The sequence below is a fragment of the Tinamus guttatus genome, unplaced genomic scaffold, assembly GCF_059628265.1.
Source record: "Tinamus guttatus ecotype Peru unplaced genomic scaffold, ASM5962826v1 Tinamus_guttatus_pri_ptg000079l, whole genome shotgun sequence".
Taxonomy (NCBI): Eukaryota; Metazoa; Chordata; class Aves; order Tinamiformes; family Tinamidae; genus Tinamus; species Tinamus guttatus.
In genome coordinates, this window is record NW_028288613.1 from 117,351 (window position 1) to 131,737 (window position 14,387).

General features: G+C 35.4%; 1 protein-coding gene across 1 annotated transcript in view; it reads left to right on the forward strand.

Annotated features, from left to right (window-relative positions):
- Positions 1 to 14,387, forward strand: part of CFAP46 (cilia and flagella associated protein 46) — a 71,273-nt gene that overhangs the window by 41,776 nt on the left and 15,110 nt on the right. The window contains exons 35-47 of the mRNA XM_088520008.1: positions 119 to 248; positions 1,076 to 1,222; positions 3,995 to 4,195; positions 5,429 to 5,535; positions 6,367 to 6,555; positions 7,106 to 7,238; positions 8,042 to 8,230; positions 8,562 to 8,750; positions 9,457 to 9,591; positions 10,497 to 10,676; positions 11,261 to 11,428; positions 13,571 to 13,668; positions 13,951 to 14,030. Coding sequence (XP_088376134.1) covers positions 119 to 248; positions 1,076 to 1,222; positions 3,995 to 4,195; positions 5,429 to 5,535; positions 6,367 to 6,555; positions 7,106 to 7,238; positions 8,042 to 8,230; positions 8,562 to 8,750; positions 9,457 to 9,591; positions 10,497 to 10,676; positions 11,261 to 11,428; positions 13,571 to 13,668; positions 13,951 to 14,030 — 1,946 coding nt within the window. The remainder of the gene's footprint in view (positions 1 to 118; positions 249 to 1,075; positions 1,223 to 3,994; positions 4,196 to 5,428; positions 5,536 to 6,366; positions 6,556 to 7,105; positions 7,239 to 8,041; positions 8,231 to 8,561; positions 8,751 to 9,456; positions 9,592 to 10,496; positions 10,677 to 11,260; positions 11,429 to 13,570; positions 13,669 to 13,950; positions 14,031 to 14,387) is intronic.

A 14,387-nucleotide genomic window follows, 5' to 3' on the forward strand; every position in this document is an offset into this window, starting at 1 on the left:
GTGTGATTTTTTCGTATCTCTTCACAGAATGTTTAGGAAAGCTGCATAATATATTAATATATTATGATAAAATACTTCTAAAATATATTTCAATTTACTTTTTTCTGTTGCAATGTAGGTGTAGACAAGAGATTGCATTGAAAAAAGAAAAAAATGTGCATGCTGAAATGGAAGAAAGTGAAGCATTTTTGGAAAATGCTAAGCTGAATAGTAGTAAAGATGAGAACGTGGTCACTTCGAATGAAAAGGTTTTTAATATTTATTCATTTCCTTATTAGGTCATTTTTCAACTTTAGATTTATTTTGTTTGTCAACTTGTTTTAAAATCTTTTTATACTTCAGAAGCACATCAATTCCCAAAAAAAAATATACAAGTTAAAATTCTGATGACAGGTGTCAGCTGAATGTCAGTTGGATTTGCTTGGTATATCACTCCTGTATTGTTGAGCAGCAGGGGTGTAATCTGTATTCATACAAGGTCAAAAAAGTGGAATTGGGGCTATCTTTTCTTCCCCTCGGCTACATCTCTGCATACTGTTTTGTTCCCCATCATACGTTGTTTTAAAGGCTTGCAAGTGTTAGAGCTTTGTTTTTTTTTTCCCTTCTTTAAGAAGAGAAAAGATTGCCTTATAGATATTTACGCTGAACTCCAATTTCATGCTTCTTATGGCATTTATGCCCTCGTTTTTGTCATATCATTACGGTCTATTTGTACCTTCTTTCATTCTTCTGCACATCAAATGTGTTTTTGCTAAGTCCTTTTGAATGATCTCTTTTATGTCTCGTAATTTTTTCTTACCAGGAGTCAGCTTCTACCATACAGTACCAGATCTGAAGTTAATCTCCCCCAAATTAATTGTACCACTCTATATTTGATACTTGAATGCCTTTTTATGAGATCCAAATCTCACAATAAACCTCTTTGTCCTGTGGTTTAACTTTGAATTCCTAAATTAGAAAAGAGAGTGTGATTGTGGGATGTATAAAGGATAGCATAGGATAATTGATATCTATTTGTATTTAATCTAGTTTTGTTTTAAAATTTATGAAGGATTAGTACTTGATTATTTTGCAGATTTTGGAGTTAAATGCAGTAACAGGAAAAGGACTGAGTGGTCTTTCTTTCCCTTACATATGGATAAAAAAAGCTGAAGTACTAATACAGCTAGGCTTGTATCAGCCAGCAAGACTGCTGCTTTCAGAGGCCCTCACCGCAACTCAGGTACAGAAATAAAGAAGTAAAAGAAAATTAGTAAAATATCTGCAGAAAAAGTGTTCATTTTTTATGCAGTCATTTCTCATAATCAAGTAGCAAAAAAAGTTGTTTTTAAAATCTCTGCTAGAAATGTTATTAAGCTGAGGGGACATTGTAGTTAAGCTAAAAGAAACTAACCAAAACATCCATATTGCTGATAAAAATTTAAGTAAAAAAAAATATAACTTTGGTATGAACATATATAAATCAGATAAACTTAACTTTACAGAATTTGACTCCAGCTATATGGTACCGTCCAAAGATTATTTCAACTTGTAAAATAGTGTCAGCATCTCTGGTACTTTGCAGTAGCTATCAAAAGGCCAGAGACCGACCAAACCTTGTTGTCATGTGTAGTTAAGAGACATTCAAGACTTGTTCATAAGAGAGAGAACATTTAGCCTCATCCTCTAAATGGGATGATCTTTTGGAAGTCTGATTATATTACTTTGAACTTGGTTACGGTTTTACTGCTAACTGTGTTTTTAGCAACAGCTACTTATGCTGAAATTACGACTTCTGTATCAGCTCTGCCAGAATTCTAAGTGTCCATATGTTCCACCAAGCTACTTAGCCTCTCAATATTATGAAGAATTTATGTTAAAGATAACCGTATCTTGTATCTCCTATTCTCCATTACAAGTCTCCTTGGCTATGCAGGTTACTGGAATCTAGCATAATTATTGCAAGAAATCCTTTGTTTTTTTAAAAGATATGATTATTAAAACATTATGCCACCTGAATTTGAAAACTGTTAATGTATTTTTAACATGAAAAATATATTTCTCTTATTAAAGCATAAATTTGGTATTGTTCATTGAGAAAAGATCAGAAGACATTATGGAGGACAGTATATTTTATAGATACCTCATTATTACTAGTATCCTGTGTTTGTCTCTATGTATTAGTATTCTGTCTGTACTATACAGTACATTGTATCTGGTATCTGGTACACTGCTAGTATATACTTTACAACTAGCATAAGGTTATGGCATGGTCAATTCTTTAGAACTCTGCTGTTCTCTCTCCCAGTTTACAAAAATTATTCTCATCACCCCTTTCATAGAATCATAGAATCATAGAATGCTTAGGGTTGGAAGGGACCTCTAGAGATCATCTAGTCCAACCCCCCTGCACACGCAGGGTCACCTAGAGCACGTGGCACAGGACTGCGTCCAAACAGGTTTTGAAGATCTCCAGAGAAGGAGACTCCACAACCTCTCTGGGCAGCCTGTTCCAGTGCTCTGTCACCCTCACTGTCAAGAAATTTTTCCTTAAGTTCCTATGGAATTTTTGGTGTTTCAGTTTCCGGCCATTTCCTCTAGTCCTATCAGTGGCCACCACTGAAAAGAGACCATCACCGTCCTCTGCACTCCCTCCCTTGAGGTACTTATAGACACTGATTAGAGCCCCTCTCAGCCTTCTCTTCTCCAGGCTGAACAGGCCCAGCTCCCTCAGCCTCTCCTCATAGGGCAGATGTTCCAGGCCCCTGATCATCCTTGTGGCCCTGCGCTGGACTCTCTCCAGCAGCTCCACATCCCTCTTGTCCTGTGGAGCCCAGAACTGGACACAATACTCCAGATGCGGCCTCACCAGGGCTGAGTAGAGGGGCAGGATCCCCTCCCTCGCCTTGCTGGAGATGCTCTTCTTAATGCAGCCCAGGATTCCATTGGCCTTCTTGGCCACGAGGGCACACTGCTGCCTCATGGTCAACTTGTCATCCACCATGACACCCAGGTCTTTCTCCGCAGAGCTGCTCTCCAGAAGGTCCGTCCCCAGCCTGTACTGGTGTCTGGGGTTATTCCTCCCCAGGTGCAGGACCTTGCACTTGGCCTTGTTGAATTGCATGAGGTTTTTCACCGCCCAGTTGTCCAGTCTGTCCAGGTCCCTCTGGATGGCAGCGCAGCCCTCTGGGGTATCGGCTACTCCTCCCAGTTTCGTGTCATCAGCAAACTTGCTGAGGGAGCACTCTGTGCCTTCATCCAGGTCATTGATGAATAAATTGAACAGGACTGGACCAAGGACTGACCCCTGGAGGACCCCGCTAGCTACAGGCCTCCAACTAGACTCTGCACCGCTGATCACCACTCTCTGGGCCCTGCCATCCAGCCAGTTCCTAATCCACCTCACTGTCCACTCATCTATCCCACACTTCTGGAGCTTGCCCAGGAGGATGTTGTGAGGGACGGTGTCAAAAGCCTTGGTGAAGTCGAGATAGACGACATCCACCGCTCTCCCCTCGTCTATCCAGCCGGTCATTTCATCATAGAAGGCTATCAGGTTAGTCAGGCAAGATTTCCCCTTGGTGAATCCATGCTGACTACACTTGAGCACCTTCTTGTCCTCCATGTGCTTCGAGACAACGGCCAGCATGAGCAACATGCTTCAACATCAGATACAAATGAAAGCAAAAGATCTATCTACAAAGTAATATCAGAAAAATTGCTGGTCTGGCTAGTCAAGTAAAAGATTTGGGAACATAAAAGTAAAGTAATTTGAAGTTTGAAAAAGTGTTCTTGATATGAAGTGCCACTTCCTGAGTTTTTTCAACACATAAGTAACATGAGTAGTAAGTAACTGAAGAACTGTGCTCTGTGTAACATAAGTAGTAAGCAGCGAGTTTTGAACCTGAATGAGGAAACTACCATTGACTTCCCGTTTATGTGGATATTTGTGATTTTTATGTAAAATATGAATAGGAATAAATAAATATAAATGGCTGTAATGGATCTTTCCTAGGAATTGAGGGCTCCGTATGATGTGTCAAGGTGCTTGTATTTATTTGCTGTGTTGGCTAACCTGGAAAAAAAACATGGACAAGCTAAAGCACTCCTTGAGAAAGCACGGCTACTAGGAGGAAATGAGCAATTTTGGTACAACAGCACTCTTAGTCTCGTAGAGGCAATCCTGGAGGAAGAGGAAGAAGAAAAGCAGAGCATAGTAAGGAACTATTGTTCTTCACTTTTTGGCAATAGTGCCTAGCTTTCAGTGATGAGAGATATTACATGTACATGTGCTTAGTGTTTTCTCTGTTTTGCATGCAAAAAATATTAGCTACAGATTCCAAACAGATGATGATCAGTAAGAATAAGTGTTAAACTACAGAAGTTTTTTTTCCTAAATTGTGTATCCTTTTGTCAAAATAACAGCAGTTGTAATCTTGTATATATAACAAATGGCATGTATTTATTTGTCCTTCAATATTATTTCCTGCTTCCTTTTCAAATACTCATTTGGAGACCCTGAAAGATACTACAGTAATTACCTTTTTCTACTCAACCCCTATATGTATAAAATATCTATTTATTGTTCAACCTTTAACTTTCATGGATTTCTGTGCTAAGATAATGCTGTTGTGCCTGTGCCTGTGATGTGCCTGTCCTTTACTGATTGTCTGTGCCATTCTGTCCCATATAAAGAAGTTTTTTTGTTCTGAGGAAAACTCACAAAAATTAAAAGACAGAAATAACTGGGTACAGTGTGAGTATTTGCTGTGTTTTTTAGCACTATAGCTACTACAGAAGTTGTTTGGGGTTTTTCTTTTTTTTTTTTTTTTTCCCCAGTGCTACCAAAGAATATCATTGCAATAGCAAATTTTTCATTTATGGTTAAATCCATTGATGACATTTTGAACATCATCTCAGTGGCTTTTTCATTCAAAACTAGCAGTTAGGGACCTACTTTACATCCACGGGTGGCAATACCTGTTTCAAATTTCTCTGGTTCCATGCTGGATTTATTGACCCTCATTTTTTGCTATGCACCTCCATAAAGGTGTCTGGCTCCATCTTCTATTTACCTTTTATTAGAGAAATAAAATGCCACTCTTTGCCTTGGCTTTTAGGGACTAAACAGACCTGACTTTTTCATTTGTTCCTTGTGCATACATGCTCCATCCCCTTCATCATATCAAAATACCTAATTACAAATATATCTCAAATTGTCTTAAAAAATTACATTTTATGAAGAAATACAAAAAATGAGTGAAAAATTAGGAAATACAGTTGTTCATAATCAGTCATCTTGGGGAATATTAGGGAATTTCAACATTTCAGATTTTCAGCATTTCAGATCCTTAACATTTCCTGGAGAAAATATAGGTTTTTCTAAATAAATGCTTAATATTATGCATAGACATTTAAAATAACATTATGAAAATGATGTTCTGTGCAGGCTTGTGGAATTTTGGAACACACTGTAAATGTAATCAGATCTACTTTGCTAAAAAGGCCTAACAGAGAATCTGAATTGCATTTTATGATTGCATCCCTTGAAGCCAGGTAACTGTCTTTTTTTGTTGAAGTATATGCAGCCTCCAGTGTGCAGCTATGGTGAAGGACTATTGTGATTTCACTGTTCACCTTTATTTGAGTATGGTGTATTCCATGTATTCTCATTCTTTTTTTCCAAGCAATTTCTACTTATTCTGTTTTCCTTTAAGTTTCCTTTCTAATAATGTCATTCTTGTATGTAGCCCTACTTACTGTTCAGTTAGTAAGGTAGCTCAGGTACCAAAACCTGTCGTATATAGTTCATAGTGTAGATTACCCAAAGAAGCAAGATAAATTTCTCCATGCAAAGGTGCCTAAACTCAGATATTTCCACAGCACTACTGTGGTTTGCAGCATTGGCCTAGTATTTCCTCACCATGATCAATGTCTTTATATGTTGAATCTAAACAGTTTGGTGACACTGAAATTCAAAGTATAGACTTTATTTTGTATTTTGAACACAGTGCATTAAGACATATGCTGAAAGTTTAAAATGCATAGATAAAGAAAGAAGAAAATACAATATTCATACCTACTTCTGTGTCCTAAAATCTGAAGCTTTTGTATTAGAAATATTTAATGATCTTCTCAGTTCAGATGTATTTATGATATAACTGATAAAGCGTAAACAACCTGAAAAGGTAGATAAATGAAACAACTGCCTCTTCAGTTCCAATCTGAGTAAGTAATATTTTATATTCTTCAGGCCAAATTTAAAGAATTAAGAGATTTCTTATAGATTTATTTTGATTTATATAGTGAAAAAAAAACCAGAAATCTATTCATTTTCAAACACAAACAGTGCTTTCTGACTATCTTATACTTAATTTTTATTTCTAGGAAAACACTTATTCAGATACACTTCGCCCAAGGTTATATGACTGCTAATAAGACTGCCAAGTCTTCCGAGTTACCACATATGCTACAGGAACCTTATGACAAACTAATTCAGATTGAGAGAGACTTCTTTTTTTATGGATATAAAAACTGCAGTGCTGAAATCTTGCTAGAATGTGCAAATATTCACAGGTAAGTTTATTCCTTTGATGGGAAATTTCATTTAATTTGAATTAAATTTGAATTGGGTTAATCTTATATAGCGCTAGTAATATGTACTGTTGTTGAGATCCAAAAAAGGGTTGAAGCCACTAAGCTAGCTTTCTGTCTTCCCATCTGTAAAGGCATACTGGCAGCCAGAACAATCCTTCTTAGGCATTTGTAGACTTTTAGGAATTGCTATAATGGCAGAAATACAAAGCAGGGTATGCTTTGCCCCCGCCGGTTTGCAGCATGCCCTGTTCTGGAGACCTCACCGCGTTACGTACTCCCCTGTTCTGGCTTTTTCCCTGTGAAGAGCTACTCCCAAGCAATGCCCGGCCTGCCGGCCTCTCTTGGGCTCTTTCCTTACTGCAGCAGTGAGGAGTGGAAAGAATAGTTCCAAGAGCAAGACCTTGAAAAACAATGAGAAAATGCTTACTTTTCGTTGTTTGCGCCCTTAACAAATACATGTGCAAATTTAATTTATCTAGCATTTACATTAAACATTCTCAAAATTATTGTTCTCTTTTTTTATTTTTAGGATGTTTGCTAAGCAGACAAGAAATGAAGAAAAACATAGTCACTATCTAAATGCTTATAACTTAGCTCAGAGGGGAGTGTATGAAGCAGAAGAAGTGTTTAATAATATTTCTAGCTTATTTGCAGTTAATGAGGTATGACTGTATGTTTTACTATTAAGAGAAAAAAAATCTAATTTAATTTTACTATTCATATGTTTTTAGATAATTCTTGAATGCTCCAAATGGCATTATCCTCCTCTGGTCAGTGATAGACATTGTAGAAATACAGAAGGAAACATTCCATTCTTGAAGAATATACTGTTTAAATAGGTAAAGATGGCAAACAGAATGACAGCATGTGTTTGACTACATCAATTTTATTTAATTTGAAAATTTATGTAAAAGTTACAATAGAAAAATTCTAAGCTTGGAGATACTTCAATCAATTTATTTTCTAAGTACGTCACAAGTATAAAATTCTGCATAATGAAGTGTATATTCTTCAAGAGATAAAATTTTTACACAAAATATTGCATAAAAAATCTTAAATACTCGGTGTATTTTGGGTACATCTAGTTCATTATTTGCCTTTTCAAAGGATGAATATTTCTGTGCTTGAAAAAACTGCTGCCAAAAGCAATAATTTTAAAATTCCATTTTTATATACACATTTACATCTCCTTTGAAATTACATATTTTTACCAAGGGCATAAAACACATGAAGCAAAACCTGACTACTGTTCTTTCACGCAGCCGCTCTCATTGCCTTGTAGTACATTTGACATTGAAGTTTATCTTCTAAGTTATTGAATTATGTTTATGGTGATATCTATGATCTATTGATGTGTTGCTGTTCAAACTTATGCTTCTTCAGTTAGAAATAAAACTGTCTAACTTTTTAGCAGGTAAATATGAAAAAAAATATAAAATTTTACTTTCCTTTATTTGTATTTCAGACTACAAATATTAGTATCCCGTTAGAGAGACAGCTGTCTAACAGGAAACTAAAATTCGTGGAAATTCTTCTGGATATTTTTCATCTTGTTATTACTGAAAAAAAGCTCAAAAAAGTAGGAGAGACATCACTCCATAAAATCGTGGAAGCATTCATCAGAGTTAAAACTGAAGATGATTCAGCCGAACAGGTATTACAGTTAGAGCTAAGAAATGCCCCACTAAATCAGACCAGTGAATATTACCCCATATTCTCTCCCAGATAATGAAGCCTCTGCCTTTGCAATATTACACACCTCAGATATCATATCTAAAGCAAATACCTATATTTGTGTTTGTGAATAATTGATTCACTTGTGTACCTCTTAAGAGACAGCTGTTTTGTAGTTGTAGGTGTAATCAGATTTTACAAATATGTGTGCATATATGCCTATATTGTATGCAAAATAATATGTAATGTTTTTTAAAATATGTGTGCACATGTATTTATAAGCATATAAACATATCTATATATTTTCCTAGGTCTGGAAGCATATAGAACACACCATAGGTCACATTACATTGGCTCAGTTAGCACATGTACAGAATCTCTGTAGAGGTTGTCCTGACATCAAATCCAAATGCCTCTGTCTTACTGGAAAAACTCTTCATTTACTTGCTGTTACCATGGATCCCCTACATTCAGAGATTTACTGGCAGCCAAATGTTACGGTATGCATTCTTTTCCACATGAAAGTTAATTCTTCTGTGTAAAGTTGTCTACCAAAATATTTTTTCTGTAATATACTCTTACAATACTACTGTTTATTTCAGTCTAGGTTTTACAATTTGCAGGCAAATCATAATAAAAATATATCCTAAAACAAGTAATTTCAGGAAAGTGCCTCTGCCTAAATGCCATCCTCATGTATTTGGCCATGTCTCAGATAATCATAATTTATCAGTTTCTTTTTTTTTTCCTGAGGTTTAATAGTTCCAGTATTTGTAGAAGACAGACTTAAAAAAAAATCCTTGAATGCTTTAAAGGGCTAGGTAGGTCAAACAGTGCAAACAAAACATATTTGGTTTGTATTCGAAAAGCAAATCTCACTGTGCATGTAAGAAAGGAAAAACTGAGTCTTTACACTATTTAGTTATATTGTTCATAAGAAATGAATTGAGGAAAAAACCTCAGATATCTCAGAGATTATATTGGGGCCCTTTTTAGCTTGTATTGTTCAAATTATCATGGTAGCATATTAAGAAATGTTGATGCCTGGTGTTGTTGCTAAATCACTCACCACAAGGGATCATATGCCTTCTTGTCACACAGGTGAGTTCCATCTTTACCTGGACTTTCCCAAAAGAAATGAAACCTTCTTAATGAAGAAATCTTCTTAATGAAGATTAATTATTCTTTTCCTTTTATGATGAATAGGAGGAAGCTAAATCAGACAGCACAAAACCTTGCCTGACTTCAGCAGAATGCAGTGAAAGGGAAATGACGAGCAATATTTTATCAGCCAGAAAATGTCAACATGATAAATATAGGGGGAAAACACAGGAATTAAAGGTATTTAGCATACTGGCTTGCATAATAATTTGAATGCATCCTTTTTATGGAATAACGGTCACCTTACCTTGCTCTCTTTGGTAGAAATGCTGATAGCTTATAGAGGTGACCTTAGGAAAGAACAAATGACCTATCCATCTCCACTCTACTATGAATCTCTCTCCTACCTCCTAATGCATGCTATGCTACATTGTTCCTGTGGAGCTTTTTTGCCTTTCTAGATTCACACTGACCCAGCACGTATCCACCAGGAGAAAACGGACAGGCAACTTTCTTTTTGTTGCACAGACATGCCTTTCTGGGGGAACAGCATTTTGCAATTGATAGAACAACCATATTTAATAGACACTTTTTAGCATAAAAGTCTATAAAACCGTTGCTAAATTTAAGCTATATTACCAGCTGAGCTGAGCTCTGTGATAAAAATCAAAACTCACTAGGAATTTGGGTAGTATGGTTGCTAATTAATAGTATTTTAATGAGGCATAATCAGTAACTATTCATGTTAAGAAATTACATATAATTTACTGTCAATAGAAACAACCGTACTGAGAACTACAGAAACAACTGCATTGAGAAGTGACTGAAAATTCAGTCAACATTGTGTTCTGAAGAGCTCACACTGGCTGTAATTTAAGTACTAGTTCCCTAAGTACATGTTTTATATTGGAAAAAAATGCTCTTTTAATAATTCTTTAAGTATCTATTTTATAATATTATGCAGAATGATTCAGATGCATATTTACATATTTTGAATATATATTAAATACCTCAAAATGGAGAAAAAACATTAAAAGTTGTCACCAAAAAAGTATTTAACTTTTCTAAAACACTCGTAATCCATATACATATAGCAGATATATAATATTAATGCTCATTTTAATAAAAACACTTTTATTATCTAGAAGAAACATAGATCGTCTCAGAACTATCTTTCTCAATCCAGTGAAGTTCTGCTACAATGCATGGCTATTGCATTCCGCCATAATATTATTGATGTATTGGCTCCTGCTAGCTTTGAAATGCTTGAATGCTTTGGGCAGTTTGATCCAGTTTTGACAAGCCAGTTTTTGACTCTTCATCAGGTAAAACAGCTAATGAATTACAGGTTTTTCCAGTAAAAATTATATGTGCAAAAATGTCTATTAATGTTGCCTAGAAATTGATCATTAATTCCCTGTATAAAAAACATGTGGTATTGTTGATAATTACGTATTCATATATTTATATTATTAAGTCTAAAATATATATATTTTATATATATATAGCGTATTTGGAATGTGTCAGTATATTGCCTGTTAAAACAAGTGATAAGACAGATAATATAAAAGGCCAGTATTGCCCTTGCAGAAGCACAGAAACATGGAAAAGATTTAGCTTACTTGGAGGCTGCATTCAGAGCATAGTACTTTCCACTGAGCTTTGAAGACTAAGTGCAAGAATATACATGATAAAGGCAGACAAAGAAGTCAGTTCTAACTACTAATTTTTAAGAAATAGTCATAAGTTATTGCCAAACTTATATATTATTGTTTACATTGTAAACATAAATAATAGGCATGTTTATACAATATATACATATATGCATATATATACACTAGATATAAACATATACTAGATATAAACATATTTTGGTGGGGAAAAATAAACTAATATAAAAATTTTACAGAGCTGCTTAGCTTCCACGATGATGAGGAATATTCTTCTAACAGCTACTTTAAACACCAGCAGCTCACAGCTGGCAGCATTATTGCATTTTCAGAACCACTTAAAACAAAACAGAGATACAAGTGATCTTCAGAAAAATGTGGAACAGCAACTGACTGCTATTTCAAAGGTAACTTTTCAAGTAGTGCTACTTAAGAGGAGGTTATATGTATGCTATACAGTTATACAGAAACACGCACACACACATGCATGTGTTTTATGTAGTTATATTATTTCTGGAATTAAATAATATTTTTTCTCATTACTTTGGACTCTGTTAAATATTTTTGTTTTCTTAATTTGAAGCATGGTATTGACTTGGTGGATGCAGTTATGAACTGAAATTCTGTTTTTGTTAGTATTGAACACACTGCCCTATAGTTTTGCTTATGATATGTTATCTGTGTGCCAAAAGCTATATACTTTAAGTTAGAAGCAAGATATAAAGATGAAATTCAGGCTTGTCCTGTAGTAACTATTTTAGTGTAGCCTGGTAGTGGAGTTGTGCATGTCTGCATGCACGACCCATTGAAATCATTGTACACTGAATTATCCAGCTGTACGTACCATTGCAAAGGACCCTTGCAACAGAGACCCCCATCAACCACCTTGCTTGAGATACCTGGGCAAGTGTTACCCTATGAAAAGATCCCGATAAAGTAGCTTTGGGGGTTTTGTTAGCAAACTCTTCATGAGTTTCTGGCCATCAGAAAACTGTGGTGGTGCAAAACCAGATGTTTAAAGAAACCAACCAGTAAAAATCTAATTCATGATGCATGGAGCAAATCATGGTTAAACTTTTCTGGGAGAGAAATATTCTTAGTCTTTGGATATAAACTGATTGAAAGCTATGTATTCTTCATATATCTAAGATATAAAAGTGGATACCAAAACTAACCTTAGAAAATCCTAGCTTAAAAACCTCTTTAAAGTTAAGTAAAAAAAAAAAAAAAAAGAACTTATAGGAAGTTAGCTACAAAGGATTAGCTGACAGGCATTTATGCAGGTCCAGGAGAATTTACGAAATACGGCAAGTAGAGATACAATGAGGCATGAGAAAAATTCATGTTTGCATATTATTTACTTTGGCTCTTTCCTGTATGTTCTGTATTACTCAACAGAGAAGGGAGGATAATACTTGATTTAGCAGACACTGATTTGAGTTGCAGTAATCATCTAAAAGGTAGAAGATACCAGAGCTGAAAAGATTTAGCAGCAGCACCATGTGCTTCCGTAGCTCGGGAACAAAAGTGCTCAGTCGAGGCATCTACTTATCTCTGCGTGTTACACAGGATGACCTCAGGCAGCCAGGGGTTCAGGAAGCCAAAGTGGTCGCTGAAGCTCTGCTCTCTCAGAGTATGCTAGAGGGGTTTTAAATTACAGTGGTAGTTTTCAGTTCTGATCAGGAGTGTGCTTTTTCAAAGTCAGTCTTCTGACTGTTCTCGGTTACTGTGCTTTGGTTTGCATCGTGGAGCAGTGAGTGCATGAGCTGGATTCCTTCTAGGCACAAACTGAGCTGGGTGTCTGATGTGCTCCAGGCACAGGTAGGCATGCAGTCCAGATGACCAGTGTAGAGGTACTTGGAAGTAAAAATCATTGAGCAGTGTATACAGCATACAGTTGTGCTCCTGAGTTCTTCGCAGCTCTGTGATGCACACATCGGCAGAGTAGGTTAAAGGGAGTGTGCCTGAGCACAGGAAAGACTTCGACCTGGACAATAAATAAATACGAATGCTTAGACTTAGCTTTGTCAGAGATGTTTATAGTGCTTGCTGTGTAAGGGCCAATATTTCATCTGGAGACTAAATTCTGGGTTTAGTCATATCCCGTGGGGTTTCTGCTTTTGTCTTCTCAAAAACAGCTGCACATTCTTAGCATAAGGTATAATTATTTTATATAGTTTTTTTCAGTGACATGTCTGTTATTAACAAAACAGTGAAGGATTTAAATGAGTGTGGATGTTATGATGAGTTATTCTGCTCCCTCCTTTGCTGATCTGCTTACTATTAGATAATATTTTTACATCATAGGTAGTGTAGCAGCCAAAAAGATCATGTTGTTATCAAGTGGCCTAACAATTACAGCTATTTGTAATTTGCTTAGGATAATATTTCTAATCTTTTACGGACTGCACAAAAATATGTTCTGTGAGTGTTATTTTTCCAAATAAGACACCTTCTTTTCTAGAATTACTGTTTTCTTCTGGTGATAGAATAGAGAGAGTATTTTATAAAATGTATGAAACTAATGTCACTTTTGAATTATTGTGCAGGCATGGAAAAATCTCTGTATTCCTGTTGAACATTTTAATATCATGAATGAATTGCCACCTAATTTTTACATAGTTACCCTTCAGCATTCAGAAGACAGGTATAAAATTTCATCATTTCAGCTTATTATTTTGTTTGGTGCCAATGTCATCTTTCTATACCAGTGAATAAAAGCTATATTGATTGTTTATTAACTTTTCTTATGTCATGGAAATGCAAACAAAAATATCTTTTACTCGATATATAGCAACAAAAGAATTCCTTACATTTCTTACTTTGTTCACACTAAATTTTGTAGATTTGTTGAATTATCAGCAGTTGATAAAATTGCTTCCTACCAATAAACCAGATAATCTACTCACCATTTTTCTGCTTTCTGTAGATCAAACTTGTACAGTTCAGTGATTGAGAAGCCAAAAGTAAGTCCTGCACAACAAAGAGGAAAGCCCACTCAGCCAATGGGTAAGTGCCTGTTATATTAAGGAATCAAAATAATTGTCCTGGTATTTTTAGCAGATTCATATGTTTCACTATTGCTATTTTAGATAATTGTTGTAACTTTTATTAATACCAGAGGAAGGTGTTTCCTAGTCAGTTGCCATGTGTCTAGTCACAATTTATATAATTTATATTGATATTTGAAGGCCAAAGTTATTATATGTAAATATCAAGTGATTTTTAATTGTATATTTCTGTATAGATTCTGTGCTAAATTTATGTAAACCGTTATTTCATATCTCGAGGAAAACCGAGAAATACTGTTTTAGATCCTGAGTGTCTCTCTATAACCATTTCTTCAATTAGAAATATGATTTTTTT